General features: G+C 38.2%; 1 protein-coding gene across 2 annotated transcripts in view; it reads right to left on the reverse strand.

Moving 5' to 3' along the window:
- Positions 1 to 19,518, reverse strand: part of PALLD (palladin, cytoskeletal associated protein) — a 386,227-nt gene extending 366,709 nt beyond the window's left edge. For both annotated transcript variants that reach the window (XM_021698996.2, XM_044912854.1), the window contains exon 1: positions 18,608 to 19,518. In XM_021698996.2, coding sequence (XP_021554671.2) covers positions 18,608 to 19,518 — 911 coding nt within the window. The remainder of the gene's footprint in view (positions 1 to 18,607) is intronic.
- Between the last annotated feature and the right edge of the window lie 2,752 nt (positions 19,519 to 22,270).

The following is a 22,270-nucleotide window of genomic DNA, read 5'->3' on the forward strand; positions in this document are numbered from 1 at the left end:
ATGATGCCAAGACTTCAGAGGAGGGGAACAATGCCCTGCCTAGTAGAGGAAAAATAATTTGGAGCTTCTATTGCAATGCAGAAGATAAGGGAAGGTTGAGAAGTGGAGATGACTAGGGAGAGAGGTGAGAGCAAGATGGGGAGAGGGACTAGGCCTGGTGGTCACTGATGGTTACTGGTGAACATGAATGTCTTAAGATGACAGTAAGCTTGCCAGATGATCTGCATGCCATCTAGACAGGTGGGAAACCTGATTGAAAAACACAAAATGGGCTTGAAGTTTTCATTAAAACCAAAATAAACATTTAAGGCAATATTTTAGGTGAAGAAAGTACATATTTCTTTAAACATTATTTTCACTTATTTAATCTGGTTTTTATTTTGAAAAACAAAAATATCAACACTCAATAATTTTGTATGTAATTATTTGATTTAAAATTGCACCTCCATTATTTGATTTTGTGTCTTCTACTGTTGCCTAAGACCTCCCACTAGAGAAGCTGTGGTTGAACTGGATCTTAGATGATTTTTGAAAATGAAACATCTCAAAACATTTTTTTATATTAAATGATCATTCTCAAGTTTTCATAAAGCAGATACAACTTCACCACAGAAATTTAGAAGTTTAATTTTTTGGAGGGGAAAACTACCTATGGCTTTTCCATCTATATCTAGGTAAGGAGTCCAGTGAGAGTCTGAGGAGGCCATGTCTTTTTTTAACTGTGTGATGTTCTGCTCTCCTTCTTCCTCTGGGTCGCACACTTGTGTTCATACTGTGCTGCAGACTGCATGACTGAAGAAGGCAGTCTGGGCTCCAAGGGCAGAGAACAATTCTTAATGGCATCCTGATTTTTATGCTGGGCACTTCCTCCTTACCAAATCTGGACTCCTCTTTCTACCTCCAATCTTGAGTCCTAATTCAAACTGTAACCCTGTTGTACCAACCACCCTCCTCACCCTTCCCCCACAGTATGCTATGTTCTGTACTCTCATTATAGTTTACTCAGTTCAGGATAATAGACACACAAAAAAATGCCTGAGAGTACACCTGTGGTAGCCACTTTTCAGATAGACTAGTGAGTGGAAGGAAATAATAGATTGTTGTTTTAAGTCACTAAGTTTTGGAGTGGTTTGTTATGCACCATTAAATACATAAAGCACCACTTCAAATACATAAACCATGAACAATTAGGAAGTCTGCCAAATAGCCAACTTCTGCAGTTAGTAATCCTATATACACAACTAACCAGTGGTATGTCCTTGGGTATTTGACTTACCTCTATGAGCCTCAGTTTCTCACATGTAAATGGTGATACAATAATAATAGAGCCCTACCCTTTAGAGCTCTTACAAGGATTGGATGAGAGAATGGATATAAAACCCATAGAAAAATGCCAGGCATATAGAACACTCTATGAAGTGTCAGTCATGACTTTTCTCACTGACAGATAATACATAAATGAGGAAATTCTACTGATGACATGAAATGTGTTTTTGTACCTTCCCATCGATGTGATTCTTTTATGAAATTTACAGACTAGGAACTGGCTCACTTAAAAATCCTAAAAGCAAACAATGAGGAGTAAAAGGGAAGATAGAGCTGGAAAAATAACTTCCCAGCCAGATAATTTGCCAGTGAGTAATCTAGAATTTACCTTAGCAATTTCAGGGTAAAACATTTCAGGAATTGGTCATGTTCCCTTATCTAGATTATAAGGATTATGGGTCATCTTATAACAAAGCTATGGGCAAATCAGGAGAAGTTATCAGTTATGGTGCCAAATAGGAAGAGAAGATAACTAAATCCCAGATGACTCAAGGAAGGTTTCATGAAAGGACTAGATCCAAAGGTGTTAAGGTATAAGAAACCACAAAGTATAATGCATCACCCTGGAGCTCTAAAGCCGTGCTTCCACTCTTGATCCTGCAGAATTAGAGGCAGAAGGGAGGCAGAAGATTCCTGAACATAGAAGAGAGCATCATTTTGAGTGAAGACCTTCTTTGGATGGGGAGAGCCAACATAAGTCCACAGGGAGGAAGCCAGGGGACTAGGTACCTTGAATTCCTCTGACCTGCCTTGGCTCCCTGGGGCTGAACCCAAACAGAGCCTGCAGGAATCCATTGTAGTCCACCCAGGTCAGCTTCCTGGGCAAGAGTGGGGTGGAGGAGAGCGGAAAGAGAATCTGTAGGGGCTTATGAAAGATAACCTGTCAGAGGATCCTGAGGGATAAAGTGGCAAGAGCAGACTAATGAGTCCTCACATTTAAATACTTGTATTTCCATAACCTTAATAAAATTTTGTGGCAGCTTGGACCAAAGGAATATTTTCGAATTTTTCTTCTGATCCATTAAGAAGACCTAGGGAACCCAAAGGAAGTACTGTCTTCATTTCCTTCTCTACCTAACACTCTAAGTCATTAGGAAGCAATCTGTGAGCGTTACTCTTTTCAGCAATGACTCATGTCACTTCAGGATTGCTGTCAGATAAGTGAGCAAACAGCTATTTGTTCACAAACAACTGAGATGAATGCCACAACTGGCCAGCAAAGCAGGGGACTCTTGCTTATTAATTTATTTTTCTTGGAGGTTTGATCTGGAAATGTTTCATATATGGCTGTCTTTATGGTCTCTAGCACTCAACCACCTCCAGCTTTGCCTTTTCTCGTTTCTTCTTGGAACAGTTTCTCGGACATCATCTGCTTAAAATCCTTCAACCTTTCCTCTTTCTCCAATTCTCTCTGTTGAACCTTCATTTGCCTCTCTCTAATGTTGTAACCCCTAACTTCAAGCTTGCTGACTGCTTTGATAGTCTAAGATCTGCTTACTGTGTTTGGCTGATCAAACATAGCCATGCAGGTGAGGGTTTGAGAAATACATGCCAACAGCCTTAGGTAATTTCTAATAGTTGTCGCCCATTATCCCATGGACATTAAGTAGAGGTGATTAGTGCAAGTATGGCATTTTTTGTGAATGCTGGAAGGCAAACTAAGTTGTGTTTCTATAAATCCACCTGAGGGGTGAGCAGTCCACCTAGACGAAGGTGAGGCAACAGGGCAAAAGATACATTAGGTGAGGAAAGTGAAAAAGGAGTTATTTGCAACTGTGTAGAGGAGTGAGAGAGAAGATGAACCCAACTCATCTTTAAGTTTGGATCAAAATTTCCTTTAATTCCATGGAAGTGAGAAAATTTAACATTTTAACTAGAGCAAACTGTAATGAAAGACAGGTTTTGGCTGGGTTTGATCTTTCTCTGAGTTGTCAAAATGCGAAAGCCAGAAAACCATCAAAAGAAGAGAAGAAACACATATGGGCAGTTGAGGACTTGAGGATGACCCCATGGACTCAAGAAACTGCTAAGACCACATCATGCATTCTGAATTGGAGGAGGCTAAGAGCTAGTCTTGGGTCCTGAGAAAAATATGGCTTTGTGAGCTCTTGAGGTATGTGTGGGAAGCTGAACTCTGTGCTGGAAGGCAACGGGCTGCTTCTAGGTCTTGTTAGAAGACACACCTTTAAATTCCAAAGAACTAAAGCCATTTTACATAGTGTCCTAGATGAATAACTGTTAAGATTTTAAGATTTACAGATGAAAGGGACTAGGTAAGTATGAAAGTTTTTAATTGGCAATGTAAGTTACAGGTATACATTATCTATTATACAGTGGTAGTAAAGTTACTTTAATTTGGAGTAGGATAGACACACCTTGTTAATGGATTCATCATTCTACCTGCATTGGCCTGTTAGGAATTGGAAAAAAAAAAAATACAATCCAAACCCAAGTCTCATACTAGAGTGACTTTACTTGTTGTTTTTCTGTGGACTATCTGCTATTTAGCAGAGAGTGATGGCATCTCTAATTTGAGGGAGCACATTGGCAAGTTCCATTAACCAATAGTTAAACAAATGGGTACTTAAAACATACTCCCTCCAATTAAAAATTTTTTCCCAAATATTAGGACCTAGGATAGAAATGAATTGGTCAAGATATTTGCGGAACTGAGTGAGTACACGTATTTCCTATAAGTGGAACTGACCCCCCCTGAGGTAAGATGGTGCTTTCCTAGAGAACTCCCCTGATAACACACATAACAACCACCCCCTATAATCACCACACCACATGGCCCCTGAGGAATTTTATGGTGAGCTGAGGAATATCTGTCATTTTGATGTGCACATTGACTTTTAATGCTGTAACAACACTCATCCTATGTATGGTCTAAATGTCCATTTGATTTCTTCAATACTGATACTTCCCTCTTAATTGCTGCCTGTTCAAAGTTGAAGCTATTTATTCTGTAAAAAAATTACCTTATTGTATTGTATTTTACAATGGCCTTTTGTAGAAAAGGTCTATCAGAAACCAGTTGAGCTTACATGTTGTTGGGGTTGTTGGGGCCCGTTCCTTCTTTATTTCAGGCAGTGATAATTTGTCCTTGTTCTTGGAGCACAGAATGACTCCATGTATCAGGATTCTGGCCAACATATGCCAACACATTCTTAATTAAAATGCTAGCCACTACCCTTAAGAATTAAAGAGTACCACACCGGATTACAAGTCATATCTGTTCTGTTCTGTTCGGGGTTACTGCTCTGTTCATGAGAGAAAGAGAGAGGCCTTGGCTAACTAGCTTTGATAGAAGTTATAACCCATGGCCTCACAAGCTGCAGCAATGGAGACTGTTCCTACTAATCAGGATGCTGAGTCTCCCTCACAGAGACACTACAGAGTGGCTAAGGAAGGTTTTCTCATGAGGACCAGGAAATCATTGGTCATGCCTCCTTTCTTTTCCAAGTTTTCCATCTGGAGCAATGGAAGGAAGCAATTCATGGATATTTCACTTTTCAAGAAATAATGATTACTGTGTTAGGTTTTTCTAATGGTAAGCTGGGGCTCACCCAAACTTTGTTGGGGCACCATTCTGTAAGAAGGACTGTGTGTTCCACTCTCATTTTTTGGACAGTGTAGTGTAATGGTAAAAAAGTAAAGACTCTGGGCAATTGGACAATTTTCATAAGCTATTTAGACTTTTGTTTCTTGTTTTTAAAATGGAGATAATAATATTATAGCTCACTGAACTTAATATGCCACTCATTATAAGACACCATTATTTTATGAGCCATTAAGAAAGAAAAAAACCAGCATGCCAAAAGGCAAAGACTTCAATTAAAGTGACAAAATAAACAGTTCTGACCAAATTTGTGTGTGTACAGGCAAACATATCATGACTACAGTCTGACAGTGATTGTAAAATACTGTCTTTTGCAAGATGCATTCTGATTATAGACATGTTAAAATGTGACAAAATATATGTCTTAGTACCCAAGAAATATGGTAGGATCTACCTTGTAGGAATAGTGAGTTTATATATGAAAAGAATGTCTGGCATGTGCTAAGTACTCAAGAAATGTTGGCTATCAATATTATTATATCTATTATTATTATTATTACTATTATTATTATTTTTGAGAGAGACAGAGATTGAGCAAGTGGGGGGGTGGGAGGGGCAGAGGGAGAGTGAGAGAGAGAATCCCAAGTAGGCTCCCTGCCCAGCATGGAGCCCCACACGGCCTGATCTCACCACCCTGAGATCATGACCTGAGCCAAAATCAGGAGTCAGACGCTCAAGTGACTGAGCCACCCAGGCACCCCACTATCTATTATCATTACTAGGAGAATGACAACAACAGTAATGAGGTTTCAATTTCTGTAGCTCTAAGGAAAAGAGAAATTATTGTGACTTTAGAATGATTAACAAAGAGTTTGAGAAGAATGGAAATGACATTATAACATAAGCTTTCTACAATCTACTGGCATATGTAATTCTGCACAATGACTGCACAGACATGTCTGATGTAATTGAATGCTATAGTAAGTTTCTGGTGTTAACTTTAAAAGTCTCCTCATGAGGGCATGACAAAGCCTCTAAATAGGAGTGACTAGGCCTCACTAAGTCCTTACCCTTGACCAAATCCTCTTATTTGTGAATAATACATTTTCAATATTATTATTAAAGAAAGCTTATTGGTCCATGGTGTTTCCTTCATTGTAATCGAATTCATGTAACAATGCAGAAAATTCTTGCATCTTTTTTTTTTTTTTTTTAAGTAGGCTCCATGCCCAGCATGGAGCCCAATGTGGGGCTTGAACTCATGACCCTGAGATCATGATCTGAGCTGAAATCAAGAGTCAGACACTTAACCAACTGAGCTACCCAGGTGCTCCAATGATGTAGAAAATTCTTAATCTTTGTCTGTGGTGGTTCAAAATCCAAAACTGAAACAAATATTTTCTATCTCCTCTCCCTAGCGTTCATCAACTATATATCTATTGCCCTCTATATGCATAAGCACAACTGGAATATTCTCTGCTAATGAAATTGGCCTGTGATAACTTCTGTGATGGTAAGAATGATTTTTTTACTACACTGTATATAATGAGTCTTTCAAGTAACATCTTGTTTCATTAATATATAAATGTTTGTAAACTTATATGTAGAAGTATATGGGAAAAGTCCTATGCTTAACTTATTGACTACACTGTGTATCGACCATCTTTCAAGGTTTCAAGTAATATCTTTTTTCATTAAGATATAAATGTTTGCTCGGGCATCTGGGTGGCTCAGTTTGTTAGGCGTCCGACTCTTGATCTCAGCTCAGATCTTGATCTCGGGGTCATGAGTCCAAGCCCTGCAATGGGCTCCACACTGGGTGTGAAGCCTACTTAAAAAAAAAAAAAAAAGTGTGTGTGTGTGTGTGTGTGTGTAATCTTAAACCTGGATGTAGAATATGATCGCAAAAGTGATTTTGAAGATCTCTCTGGCTTTTAAAGAAAGAACCAATTAACTTCAAATGTAAATTTTCTTTCTCTCCATCCCTACTTCCTCCCTCCCTCCCTCCTTCTCTTCCTTCCTTCTTTCTTCCCATTTTCATCTTTCTCTTCCTCCCCCCTCTCCTTACTCTCCTCCTCCACCTTCTTCAAAGATTCTCCTCCAATACTTGGAAATCCTTTTCACCAGACTTGTTTTCTGTTTTTCCATTAGAAAATACTTACTCAATTCCAGCAACCAAGGCTAAGAGCTGCCATCTTAGGAAAAAAATCCTATTCCCTAGGGTATTTTTATTTAAGTTTTCTAGACTACATGTGGACCATATAACCACTGATTGGAAACTTGCTTCTGTGGACTAATTTCCCCTATGCTATTATATAGAACTAGACTTCACTGTTAGAACTCATGATCAAGAGCACAAAGTTTCCACTTGGAGTTAGTAATGTTTCTGCCAGGACAGGCTTTTGATTGGGTTTCACTATCAGTGCTCACGTGACTAGCACTTTACTCCTATTCCAGCAGATATTAAATATGACCCTATTTCTTGGCTCAAAGAAATTAAAATTAAAAGGAAAGAATCAGTTCAATTGCTACACATCACGTGGACACATCAACTGGTAGAAAATATTGCATCTGGGTCAGCATAGTAAGCTGCATCAAGTTTCAGACTTATAATTGTATTTGCTACAGTTGTATTTATAAAGTAACTCCTTTTAACCCTCAAAAGAATGCACCATCAAAGTGGAGTTCTTGAATTGTTGTAATTATGCCTAAACAGGTTCAGTGATCCATGATGCAGCACTGCCCCAAGGCAAATGAAGAAACATGTCAAGAAGTTCTTTAAGCAACTATACAGAAAAGACTTGAGACATTGAGTAGTTTTGACTGTGAAAGCATCCATCCCAAACTTCAGAGTCAAATTCTTTCAAAACAACTGTTTCACAGTAGTTTGCATAATAGTAAATTAAACTTCCAAAAAGCACATTCTTTTCCTTTTGAGAGCTTTGCTGTATGGTATAATACTTAGTAGGAAGAAAATACAAAATCAAAGCCAATTTATCTAGCTGGGGGAAAAGCCTGCATTTGTTACTCCAATTATTTTTAGAGTTTTCTTCCTGCTGAAATTATTGGAATACAAAAACAGGGAGTGGTTAAAGTGTTGGGGAAACACTTTCAATTGGCTTTAGCAAATATTTAACAAGGAGCCATGAAGTTAACTCAGGAAAATTGCTAAACAATTTAAAAAGCAGCAAGAAAACAATAGTCAGAGGCTTGATTTTTAGAAGGCTTTGCAAGTAGTCAGTAGTCCACAATAAGGCTGACCTTTCACAGCTTTAAGGTTTAGGAAGAGAGGATGGGGAGATAATTAGTTGTAGGAGGGGGGGTAGAAATGGAAAGAAAATTTTGGCTTTGATCCCATCCCCTGAGGCAGCGAAGGAACAGAAGGCCGAGTGAGGTAAAAGTTACTAGACAATGACAATAGACAGAGACCAGAGGACAATATCCCCAACACTCCATGGCAGCCTGGGTATTGATTCTGACCTTGAGATACAAGTCTAAGACTAACTATCCAAACAGGATCAGAAACACCTTTAGAGATATTTTGTATTCCTTATAAATTATGTTTAGCCTATAAAGCTCAACGGTTCCCTCTCTATAGACCCTATACCATTGGGAATACTTAGCAGTACAAAAAGAGAGTTGTAGCATGAAGATTTTAAAGAAAAGGAACAGATTCAAAGATTTTTGAGAAGGTAGAGTATAGGGAGCCTATACCAAATCAATGACAATAAACTATAAAGGTGAACAATTTATGATAATAAGTAACTTTAAAATAATACCTTAATATTTATTAAGCTATTACTATGTGCTAGCAGAGTTCTAAACTCTTTCCTTGTGTTAATTGACTTAACACTCATAACAACAGTAGAGGTAGGTAGTTTTATTTTTCTCATTTTACCGACAAGGAAACTGAGGCATAGAAAGGTGAAATAACTTGCCAAAGTGACTGGACTGATATGTGATGGAGGCAAGATTCACACTCTTGCTTCAGAATCTGTATGGTCAGTCACTAAACCCTTTTGCTGTTTGTTCTATAAGCATCTTTTTTTTTTTTTCCGTAATACACAAACATATTTTTTAATTCTAAAGGGATTCTCTGACCACCTTTATTTCCTAGGAAAATTTATGCTGAAGTTTGTTTATTGATTGGTTTTCTTGTTAAATCCCGAAACTTGGCCATGGAGGTGTAAACTGAAATGATGGAATCAGTTCTTCAGAACAAATGCTACTGTCTGATTTGGCGGCTGCTGCTTCATGGCTATATACCAATGACTGTTAGAACCGATTCAAATTCCTAACTCTAGTAATACTCCACGTTTGCCTTGAATATCAGTTTGCTTTCTTTTTTTTTAAAAAGATTTTATTTATTTATTTGAGAGAGAGAATAAGAGACAGAGAGCATGAGAGGGAGGAGGGTCAGAGGGAGAAGCAGACCCCCCTGTTGAGCAGGGTGCCCAATGCGGGACTCAATCCCGGGACTCGAGGATCATGACCTGAGCCGAAGGCAGTCGCTTAACCAACTGAGCCACCCAGGCGCCCCTCAGTTTGCTTCTTGATTCATTGAGCTATCCATCTGAGCAGCATTATGTACAGTGGAACTGGCCTAGCGCAGCATCACGGTGTCATGGGTTGACCAAGAACAGATGATAGGGCAGTTGCTGTCACTCTGTAATGTTCAAATCAGTAAGCAACAACTCCACAAAACAGAGGCATTATTTCCAGGGTTCACTGATACGGAGTTATCCCATTTCACTCACTGGTCTACAGAAACAGATTCAACGTTCGCATTAATGATGGTCCTTTGGCAGTTAAAGCATTGTAGAGGTAGAGGTCATTTTTCATGTGGGGATTGTAAGTGGGTAGATACTGGATGGAAACAGGGGTTGAGAAAGAATGGAAAGGATAGGAAAGAGGACAAAAATAGCCCGATAGGTCATATCACCTTAATTTATTAACTCACAGAAAGCACCTGTGAGGGGGAATCAGAGGTAAGGTTATTTCTTCATTTCAGTGAAAATAAAGGTACTACTCTGTTGTTTAATCTCCTTCGGTTTCTAGTTCAATGGTAATTTGATGTTCTAGGGAACACTTATTATCCTCTGTAAAATACAACAGACTTAGTTTTTCAAGTCAATGCAAATGTACAGAAAAAGAAAAAAAGTACTATCTGCTGGCTAATTGAACATAATAATAAAAAAGGAAATAAATCAAAGGAAGTGATAAAAGAATAAGAAAAACAGGAACTTATAACGTTAATTGGTATTGTTTCCTTTGGATTCTGCCCCATTTTGCTTGCTCCTATTTACCAAATATGATGATATGGGGGAGGTATTTGGGTTGGTGAAATGACAATATGCAACTCTTACTAATCTTCAGATTTTCACTATTTCTAAAAAGGTGCCACGTGTGTGTGCATGTGTGTGTGTGTGTGTCTAAATGCAGGCATTTTGTCCTAGGAATGAGAGACTCATAAACACATTTTTCTATCCTCTGCAGTCAATAAATTGGGTAGACTACACCATAAAAAATCTTTGGTAGAAGACTGAGTACATATACCATTCTATTAAGAACACCATAAATTTAAAATGAGAAATTTTTTTAAAGCTCTAAAACATAACTAAGACAACTCAGAAAATTAACTTACAACTCATGAGGGCAAATACCTAAGAGCCAATTTATCCAATTTGCATTGCTTACACCCATTTTCTAGATGGTGTTTATAGAATAAATCATGCCATTTATTGGAAACATTGCTGCGGAATATACCAAATACATAACTGGGATAGTAGAGTAAAATAAAAAGTCATTACTTTTCAATGAGTATAAAATTAGTGTTATTTTACATCTGTGTCTCTACTACCCATCTTAAGATATGAAATGTTGCAAGCACAGTGGATGCCCTCTGTGTACCCCTTACTAATCACATTCTTCTTTATCTCTACAGTGATTGCTGTCTGGAATTTAGTATTTGTCATTCCCCTGCATTTTTCTATACTTTTATCATATCCTTAAGCCTGAAATAGGACTGTTTTGCAATTTTAACTTCATATGGATAAATTTATTAATGCAATCTGTATGCATGTTTTTGCAACTTTTTTTTAGATTGCTGTTATGTTTGTGAGTTTCAGACATACTGATTCAGGAAACTCTAGTTCATTCCTTGTATGAATATAAATCACAACTTCTCCATTTTCTTTCCTTTTTTTTTCAGCCTTATTGAGACATAACTGACATATAACACTGTGTAAGTTTGAAGCGTGCAATGTGATGATTTGATACATCTATATATTGTGAAATGATTAACACAATAAAATTAGTTAACATATCCATCATCTCACATGATTACAAGTTTTTTTTGTGTACAGTAAGAACATTTAAGATCTATTCTCTTAGCAATTTTGAAGTATATAATACAGTATTGCTCACTGTAATTACCATGATATACATCAGTTCCCTAGAACTTATTCACTTGTAACTGGAAGTTTGTATCCTTTGACCAACATCTCCCCATTTCCCCAACCCCCCCAAGCCCCTGGCAACTACCATTTTATGCTCTGTTTCTGTGAGTTTGCCTTTTTTAAGATTCAACATATAAATGAGATCATACAATGTTTGTCTTTCTCTGGCTTATTTCACTTAGGAAAATGCCCTCAACGTCCATCCATGTTGTAAGTGGCAGGATTTCCTTCTTTTTTATGGTTGAACAATATTCCCTTGTATATACATGCCACATACTCTTTATTCATATGTAAACAATGGACACATAGGTTGTTTTAAAATAGCTATTATCAAAAAGACAAGAGATAATGAGCACTGGTGAGGATGTACAGAAAGGGAACCCTTGTACATGTTGGTGGGAATGTAAGTTGGTACAACCACTATGGAAAACAGTATAGAGGTTCCTCAAAAAATTAAAAATAGAACTACCCTATGATCCAGCAATCCCACTCTGGATATATATCCTAAGGCAATAAAATCATTATGTTGAAGAGGTATCCATTTTCTTTTCTTTTTTTTTCAAGATTTTATTTATTTATTTGACAGAGAGAGAGAGACAGCGAGAGAGGGAACACAAGCAGGGGGAGCGGGAGAGGGAGAAGCAGGCTCCCTGCTGAGCAGGGAGCTCAATGTGGGGTCGATCCCTGGACCCCGGGATCATGACCTGAGCTGAAGGCAGACGCTCAATGACTGAGCCACCCAGGCACCCCCCATTTTCTTTTTGACAAATATTTAGGTTCTTTACAGTATTTTGAAACAATGCTGCTATGAACGTTCTTATATATGTATCCTTGTACACAGGAGCAAAAGTTCTTTCCAGATATATAGCTAGGAGTGAAATTCATTCATTTATTTATTTAATTCATATTTATTGAATACCTTTTATGTGCCAGGCACCATTCTAGGCTCTAGGGACACAACAAGAATCAGATGGCAGCCCCTATATTCAAGGGTTTTATATTCTACTTAGGAAGACAGACAATGAGAAAAATTAAACAAGTAAAATGCAGAGTGTATCGGATAAGTTCTGTGGAGAAAAACAAAATGACTGGAATAGAGAGTAAGGTGGGGAGGACCTGTTCTTTTACATTGAGTAGTTATGGAAGGCCACACTCTGAAGGTGACATTTAAGGAGAGATATTAAGGAGATGAAGGATCTAATCCTGCCTATATCTGGGGGAAGAGCACTTTACATAGGGGGAACAGCATGTATACAGGCCTGAGACAGGAACACACCTGGCATGTTAGAGTGCAGCAAGAACACCATTATGGCTGGAATGGACCAAACAGGAGCATAGTAGAGCATCAGAGAGATGGTGCCTTATTAATGTTTATAGGGCCTACAGATTTTACTCTGAATGAGATAGAAGGTACTGGAGAGCTTTGTGTTGTGTTTGATCACAATTTCATTAAAAAGAATCATGCTAGGTGCAATATAGAGTGTAATGAGCAAGGATGGACACTAGGAGACAGATTAGGAAGGTAATGCAAATATCCCAGGGGAAGATGATGGTAGCTTGGCCCAGCCAATGATGAGAGCCTGATTAGTGGAGGTGGTATGAAGTGGTCAGATTCTAGATATATTAAAGGTTGAGCCAACTGGATTTGCTGGATGGATTGGATGATGTGAGATGTTAGAAAAAGAGGAGCCAAGGATGACTTCAAGGTTTTTCCCTTGAACAGCTGGAAGGAGGACTGTCACTTGTTGACATGGAAAAGATTTAGAAAGAGAAGGTTTTTGGAGGAGAGGAGAACCAGAAGTTCAGTCTGGATATATTAAATTTGATAAACCTATTAGATATCCAAGTAGAGATGTCCAGTAGGCAATTGGTTATTACATAAAAGTTTAGGGTATGTACACCTTCAACTTTACTGTGTATCACAAAATTGTTCCCCAAATTATTTGTACCTAATTACATTTCATGTTGCTGTAACAATACCTGTATGGTCGATTTTTCATACTGATAATCTAATGGTATTATCTGGTGTTGTATTATGACAACATTCTTTAACAAAAACCAATAATACTCCAGAACTAAGCCATCTGGATCTTTTTTTTTTTTTTAATTTGAGAGAGAGAGAAAGAGAGAATGCACAAGCAGGGGGAGGGGCAAAGGGAGCCGGAGAAGCAGACTCCCCACTGAGCAGGAGCCCAATGACGTGGGGATCCATCCTTGGATCCTGGGATCATGACCTGAGCTGAAGGCAGACACTTTAACAGACTGAAACACCCAGGTGCCCCAAGCCATCCGGATCCTAACAAGCACCACATGTTCATAACCTACTGGCTAATGGTGCCGTTGCCACATTTTCCCAAACCAAAGTAGTCAATAATCGGGATATACTGATACCCTTTGTAAGAAAAGTGAATCAGTGGTTTGTTTCTATTTTCTTTTGAGGAGATGGAAAATTTACAGACCGCATTGCATAGATTTGATATGTATAATTCTCTTGTTTTGGCTTTTGATGATGATCAAAGTCTCACTGATGCAAACTAATTGGAAGCATTGGAGATACTGGGTTTTGATTTTAAAAAGAAAGAATTTAATTACTTTTAATTACATATATTGATTGAAACTTTATTAGGCTAATAGTGATGACCTAATAGGCATCTTATGATCAGATGTGAGTAGTTGTACTTAGAATATTAACTATGCTTGGACTATTGCTGGATTCACTTTTATTGCAATATGTTTAAAAGTGCTTTTCCTAGGGGCGCCTGAGTAGCTCAGTTGGTTAAGCAGCTGCCTTCAGCTCAGGTCATGATCCCAGGGTCCTGGGATCGAGCCCTACGTCGGGCTCCCCGCTCAGCGGGAAGCCTGCTCCTCTCTCTCCCTCTGACTGCCACTCTGCCTACTTGTGCTCTCTATCTCTCTGTCAAATAAATAAAAACCTTTAAAAAAAAAAGTGTTTTTCCTCCTTAAGAGTATGTACACATTTACCTTACAATACAGCTTGAATATGAGGATGGTTTGGACTTCTTCTCATAAAGTGGGAATAATTTATTTTGTTTGTAGTTACTTGATGTAGACTATCTGCTTTCCCCATGCCCAAACATTTTTTGGCTTATGTTGATTGACTTACTTTGCAGTATTAACTTACTGCAAAAAAAAAAAAAAAAAAAAAGAAAAACCATGAATGGCTGTGTGTGTGTGTGTTTAAAATAGAAAAATATTGTGGAAATTATCAGAATACCATTTTTTTAAAAGATATTTGGAATATGAATTCCAGATGGTAGTTCTGCTCATTTCCATTTCTGGAGCTTGTCAGTAAGCCATGCACAACAAGCAAAACAGCAGTGATGGTGGCTAAATCTTCTCGTGAGTCACTCAGTACCTGATCAGGAATCAGAAGACCTGAGTTATATTCTAGTCTCTATGGTTAATTAATTATTTTTCTGTTCCTTGGCAAATAATTTCCTAGTTTTCTTAGTTTCCTAATATTTAAATGGTTTGAAATATATGGTTGCCATAATATTTTTAAAAATATAAAGTGAAAATGTGAGGTCTCATTTTTATAGTACTGGAGGTACATTTGAACTAAAATGCTTCATGAATTTTTCTCCAACTCACAGAAGTTGAGAGTTGAGGGAACAGGCAAGGTGAGTGATGTAAGGGAACATGTTTTTATACTGTTATAAAGTAGTGCATGTGAAATATGAAACACTGGGACATAATCAGAAAAATTTGTGAATTCTGACTTGATTTTATTTAATGTAATAATTCAAATTGTTAACAAATAATTTGTGCATAATTTGAGTAGTATCTAAATTATATATGACCTCAATTACTATACATAAGCTTTCTTCCATCAGCATTTCTCTCTTTTGTTGGAACTATGTAAGAATAAAGAAAGAAAACAGATTTTTTTTTTCAGTCCTCTTTGTGGTTGTAACTGGTATTTGTGCCAGTTATATTTGTGGGAGGATGAAGTAGAAGAGCCTTGAAATGACTGGCCTGCCTTCGATCATACTGTTTCCACCAGCCCTGCCTTTAGCAAGGGCCATTTTATCTAAGTTTCATTATGTCCAGGTTCTCAGACCAAATGGTTTCTATTTAGGCCAAATTTAAGAAGCTCCAGGCCAGCAGCTTAGTAGCCCAGCCTTGTCAGTCTTACAATTTGTTTCCCTAATCTGGACCCAGCACTAAAGTCTCACCTCATTTAATCATACCTGAGTCTCTATTTCCTGAACTGTCCCTGTTCTATTGTCCTTTGGAGCAGTAGCCTTGTCTTTTCCTTAACTAAACTCCTGAAGGGTAGAACTTTCTCCCTGTGCTCCAGACCCTGTATCTGGATGCTGATACCTGCTGCCATATTTTCCTGTGATGCATGCCATTTAAGTAAGTCTGGACCTTACCATTGGCAATTGTACCACATCTCACTCATCTGCCCTATAGCTGCTGACTTCTCAATAACTGAATGTCTCTATGCTTATCAGTCAGCTCTTTGGGGCCTCTGCTTATTGCTTGCTTCAGGTTCCTCTGACATCTCCTTGCTCTCTATGGATCCTGCTAGAGATCTGCTTCTGGGATCTTAGGAAGTAGCCTAGTAATCAATAGGTCTGCGCAATCTCTGGGCTTAGAGTCTCCTGTACTGACTGAGTCAAGCCAGTTTCTAAAATGCCCCAGTGCAGGGTACATTTTACTAAAGGCATTCTTCTTCATATGAAATTTTCTTCAAAGAAGATGATCTCTTTAGACTCTCATGTCTCATGTGGAAAAGCAACTCAGTGTTCTTAGGCATTTGTTATACCTACAAATGCATGAAAGAGAGTACCAAGATCTTTGGAACAGAAATTAAGAAAATCCAGCACACTCCCCTCTCAAAATACAAAATAAAAAACAGACAAAAACTCCAAAAGGATAAAAAAAATGACCAGCTAACTTTAAACAATGGAACATTTCATCAAAGACTTAATTACTCTAGAAGGGCATAATTTGTAATGTCTGATGGACATTGGTCATGGACTTTGGTAGACCAGGAGATGACAAGAGAAAACTAGTTAATAATTCTGTAGTTACTAACTAAATTAATAATGCTCCCCCAACCCCAGTAAAAAGAAAGGAGGCAGAAGCATGAATTTGATGTACCCCAAATTACTAAATGTTTAAGTGAAATTTAATGTAGTAATTATGGTCTGCTCACCTAAATTAATCCTTTGATGTTAAATGGATTGTTTTTGTCATTTTTGAAGGGATATGATATATTTACTTGCCATGGTAATACATTTGAAAGGGTATTATTTTGGAGGTAAATGTAAGTGGAGTCAGATGTTGTATGAGAACCTGTGGAACTGTTTTGAATAACATGTGAAAGTATTACTCATAGATAATTATTTGTTCCCAAGATTAGTAGGTTAAAAACAATCTAAATAGAATCCAAAAGAATCAAATAATTTCATTTCCATCATAGGCAAAATAATAGGAAAAATTCTTTATGGAAAAGATACATAAATGCAGAATTTAGGACATCTCTAATGAAATGAACCCATTAAGAAGTTTTTTACTGCCCCCTGCTGCCAGTTTCTAAAAGAAATATAGCAAAATTACTGTAAAAACTGACTCAAGAGGAATTAAGGCGCTGCCTTGAACAAAAATTCCCTGCCTTTAATTACACCACTTTTTAGCCAGTAATGCTAATGCTTACTTCATGTTTGTGAGCAATAATCTGTCAAACTAAGAGACCAACTCTAGCAAAGTGTGTATTAGTGGATGTAGGGTGAGAGGTCAAGTTCATGGCTTGTGAAATGCTATACTAATAAGAATGTACCAGTGTTACAATTTTTAGACAATGATGTCTACTTTACCATTTTGCCAAATTTCACAATTTTGAATTTACTTTTTAATATTTATATAACCCAGGTAAAACATCCTTCATTAATAAAAGCAAAACTTTGAAAATGAATGAATGTATGGCTTATTTTTATAGTATAATCCAGCTTGCAATGTTATTTGCATTTTGGCATATAAAATTAAGAAATGAGAAATAATAAAAGTAATAGGTAATACTAATGCTGCAGTCACGAGGTGCAAGGCATGGTTTTATTTTTTCACATATTATTTTACATAGTCATCATAAAATAGAATGAAGTAGGCTTTATTTTAATTCCCATTTCACAGATGAAGAAACTAAGTCACAAAGCAACTTGCCTCCGTGACACAATTGGTAAAAGGTGGAGCCACGATTGGAAACCCTGCAGTCTGACTCCTGGGTCCCTCCTCTTAACCTTTTCGCACAGAAAGTATGAACTCTGCAGTTGAGGAAGAACTCCAGGAATTAGACTGGTCGTGGTGGTGTAGGAGCATATTGACTCCAACTAACCATGCACTCATGTAATTATTATTATTTTCATCATTTTTTGCTATACCCATGCTGTAGTGGCCAGAGCCTGTGTATAAGCAACAGACCTGTATTTCTTTTTTTTTTTTTAAAGATTTTATTTATTTATTTGAGAGAGAGAGAATGAGAGACAGAGAGCACGAGAGGGAAGAGGGCAGAGGGAGAAGCAGACCCCCCGCTGAGCAGGGAGCCCGATGCGGGACTCGATCCCCGGACTCCAGGATCATGACCTGAGCCGAAGGCAGACGCTTAACCAACTGAGCCACCCAGGCGCCCCAGACCTGTATTTCTTTCAGTTTGGTTTATCTTTCTGTGTTTCCTTGGTTGCATCACATTCAAGGTGTGTGGGTGTGCTTTTTTAAGTGACTATGTGGCCACTTAGCCCAGGCCTTAGATCAGAGTATATATTTGGGGGTTAATCTTGTGGTTGGCCTCTGCACACCCGTGCCTTTCATCTCTGTACTGCCAGACGACTTCCAGGTTTAGCCACACTTTCAACCGTCTTCAGCACCTCTTATTCAAATGATGCACACACTTTCACAGTACTTTGAATGAATCAGTTGCCCATTTTAAGTTTCCTTGGATGCTGTTAATCCCAGAGTCCTATTATTAAATAGGTACCTATTTGTACCCCTCTATGCCTGTCCGGTCCTTTGCCTTCCCCTTAGTAGCACATGGTTCATGGTAAAAGACACATCCCACCAGGGTTAACTAGAACAACTAGTATTTGCAATTCTGGGACGCTTTTGCCTTGCGGGTATTTGAAAACACCACTTCAGGCTCCAGAGGGCTAACTCTACAGGAAATCTCTTCTCATCCCACATTAAAGTAAAACCAAAAGTCAACACAAATCATTTGCTATTCATAATAAAAAGTTCTTACCTGACTCGAGGAATTGGATTTCCAGTGACTCTACACTCCAAGTAAACTCTACTTCCTTCTGCCACTTCTTGGCTCCGAAGCTTCTGGATGAATCGCGGAGCTGAGGGGAAGTGGAGTGCATTCTGGGTCTGTGGGTGAGAGATGTTATTGCATGGCACTGCCTTGTCCTGGTCTGCCTGGTAGCAATGCCTGGCTTCGGGTAACTTGACCTCAGCTTCCATCTCCTGTTGGTCTCCAGTGGGGCTTTGGCTGGCTGAGGCACTCATCAGGGCTGACCGTGGATTTTTAGGAGACAAGTACCCACTGTCTGGGGATGAGGACTCCCCGTTTGGGCTTCTATTTCTTGGCTTTGCTGCTTCTCTAAATATGGATGTCAGCTCCTCGATGAAATTAGCCGCCTTGTCACAGAGCTGGCTCTGGGGGCCAGTCTTACCTTGATATGCTGGTTTGGGCTTTACACTTGTGTTGGGAGTTTTTGCACCCCGTTTTTCAGCCTTTTGGAGGCTCCGGATATAGCTGGGGCTGGCAAGCAGGGGTGATTTGGCAGGTTTCCTCTTTGAAGCAGGTGAAGAGATACGGTCAGTTTGTTCTGGCGGAGATTGGACAGGTGTTGGCTTGTTATCATGAGGTCTTCCTGAGGAGGTTGGCTCACCAAATTTGGTCTCCTTATGGGAAGGATTTTCACAGACACCTACAGGAGAAGCGTTGAAAATCTGTGAGATCTCCTTTTCTGAGTCAAAATCTTCTGTTTCAGAGTTGGCTATAGCTCTCCGGGCCAGGTCAAGACTCTTGTTTATCTCTTCCTGGCTGAGAAAAGCAGATAGCTCAGGGAAGAAGTCAGCATTCTTGCTTTCTTCGTGCATGTCTGATAGGGAATCATAGAACGAGTCATGGGAGGAAGTCTCTGACATATTTCAGTAGTCTTCATACACTTTTTGTTTGCTCTCAACAGGAAGGCCAGAGGCACTGGAAACCAGTTTACCTCTTGTGTTCTGAAAGACAACATAGAGAGAATTGCCATTAGTAGTGTGGGTGTGTTTGTGTGTGGTTATCATAAAATTACTAATTTACAAGTTGGGAGAAACATTAAAGTGAACAAATGAACTTTTGTAAAAATTGTTTTTCTCTATTCTTCAAGTTGGAAGAAACATCAAGTATACTTGTGTTTATTATTTATCATTTTAATTTACTATTTTCCCTGTGAGTGAATATTAAGTATCTTACTAACAAGCACTGAATAATTCAAACAGAAAATATCTGTAGTAGGCACTAAGAGTTAATTTGCAGGCCATACAGAAACAGGTGATGGGATGGATTTGGCCCAGGCGCTAAAGTGTGCTGACTCTTGATCTAGACTGAGGACATAGTCCCTATGTTCAAGGAATTAAAAGTCATGTGGGGTTATAAAGGGGGGAGGTGGAAAAGACATTAAACAATTAATATAAAATTTGGATAGAGTGTCAAAGGAAAATGAAAAGAGCTTGTTGCTGTGAGAACCTAACTTAAATCTTTTAAGGACATGTGAGAGAACTCTGTGCCTTGCACAGGACATTTATATGGAAATACCATCAGTATTTCCATGTTCATTATATAGAAATACCACCACCAGTTTCATGACCTGCAAAACAATTGGGCAGGAGCTGAAATTTCCACTGCAAATATTATGAGGCAATGACTCTTCTGTTACTCTAAGTTTGCTATTCTTTTTCTATATATTGTTCATAGAATGATAGAGGGAAGATCTAGAAAACTTCAGAAGGGAAACTTGCCTCAAGATTGAGTCTAAAAGTCAATAAAGGAACCTTGTTGGATGTGGTGGAACTCAACTTTATAGGCTGGGTCAGGAGTAAACTTAGTGAGAAATTCATTCTCCATAAGGTCAGTGTTCCTCATGAGGATAGAATTGGGCTGCTTGTCCAGAATCAGTTTCCCATCTAGGGATTCTGCTTAGAGTGATGAGATTTTGTTCTATTAAGTGAAATGTCATTTTCTCTATGACCAAAAAAGAGCCAGCTTGCATTTTTGACTCCTGCAAGTCTCCAATCTCAAAGAGCATTATGTAGAGGGGTTCCAGAAATCTACCTCGAGGACTTACTACCACATAGGATGCAGTGATTCATAGAACCTGTCAATTCAACAGAAGATATGTAATCAGATCCTAAAGCTCAATATTAACCTACTGCGTCTTCTTTAGTTGAAAGTTGTACTTGAGTCTTACATGTCCTCTTAGAAAGATTACTCTGTTATACCTGAATTATGAGATTCTCCACATTCTAGTCTTTTCCTACCTACTAAGCCATATTACCCTGTATTCTCCTAGTAAATCTTACAAATCCACTGGAGTGGTATTGTCACCGTCTCCCTCTTTATAACATTCTAATTCCTTTGTCCTGTCTGTACTCCAGAATGGAATCATTCTGATTCCTCACCGATTCTTTAAATTAGCCCATATATGGAGAAAAGTTGTATTCAGTGTATTTTGTATATTTTAGTATGTTTTGTTCATGAGAAACAGGCAGTTAGCACATGATTTTGAAAAGGCACAATCAAACATAGAAACTATTATGTATAAAATATATAATACAGAAAATGCAAAATTAAATATGAAAATATATAGCCTGATTTTCAGTTTTTTTCGCATACCCTTCATCTAAGTACCCATTAGCTTTTACCTTCCGACATAGCCTTCTCCCAAAACTTAAGTATCAGGAAGTAGAAAATTCTGTTTCAGTTTGTGTGCCACTTTCCCTCAAGGTCAAGGCTCACTGAGGCTCAAAATCCAGAAATGTGGGTGGGAGCTTGGAAGTTTATGAAGGTGGAAGGAGAGACCACATACTAGTGTTCTAGTAGTTGTGGTTCTCAGTGGGAAGCCAAATCTGGGGACCGGTAGTCAAAAGCTTGGAGCTTGTTCCTGGTCACAAAAAGGAAAAAAAAACCCAGCAAAATCATGGCAAATATAACAAGTATCATAATAAACATTTATGCAAGGTTTTATTTAACTAATTAATGAGGAAACTGGTAAGATATACAACTATTTCAAAGCAGACTCTAAAGTATATGAATATATATGTACATAAGTATAATATATGTGTACATATATAAGTATATATGCAGACAATCAAGAATGCTGAAATGAATTTACTAATAAATTTGAAACTGGTTAATATAGAGAGAGCAGTAAAATGTAATGTTTGGAGTCATTTCTATGGAGTACAAACTAATAGTATTTCTACTGGAAAAAATTTATTTGTATATTCATGTTCAAGTATAATTTGCATTGCTATTAGATTTCTACAGTTTACAAAGTTATAGAATTGCCTACTTAAAGGCAGAAAAGGCATACACCACAATAGAATCAGATGACTCTGGAAGGTCTACCAGACCCCACCCAGTATTCCACTGAAAAGACACCAGTTTCCTATTGCTTATTTCAAAGCCTTTCATACTTTGTCCTGAGAAGGCAGATGGGTTTCTCCCAGAAGAGAGCCCTTAACTACATTTGGCCCTTCAGTCAGCAAATATGGTAGTGGTTTAGGAGAAGTCAAGGTCAAGGTCAACTCTTAAAATGTGTGAGGATATGTCACCAGGCAACATTAACCCAGAAGACATGAAAATTGGAAGAGAAAGATGCTTAGGCCAAAAGTATGTTTATATACTGAAGGC

This window comes from Neomonachus schauinslandi, chromosome 2, assembly GCF_002201575.2.
Source record: "Neomonachus schauinslandi chromosome 2, ASM220157v2, whole genome shotgun sequence".
Lineage (NCBI taxonomy): Eukaryota > Metazoa > Chordata > Mammalia > Carnivora > Phocidae > Neomonachus > Neomonachus schauinslandi.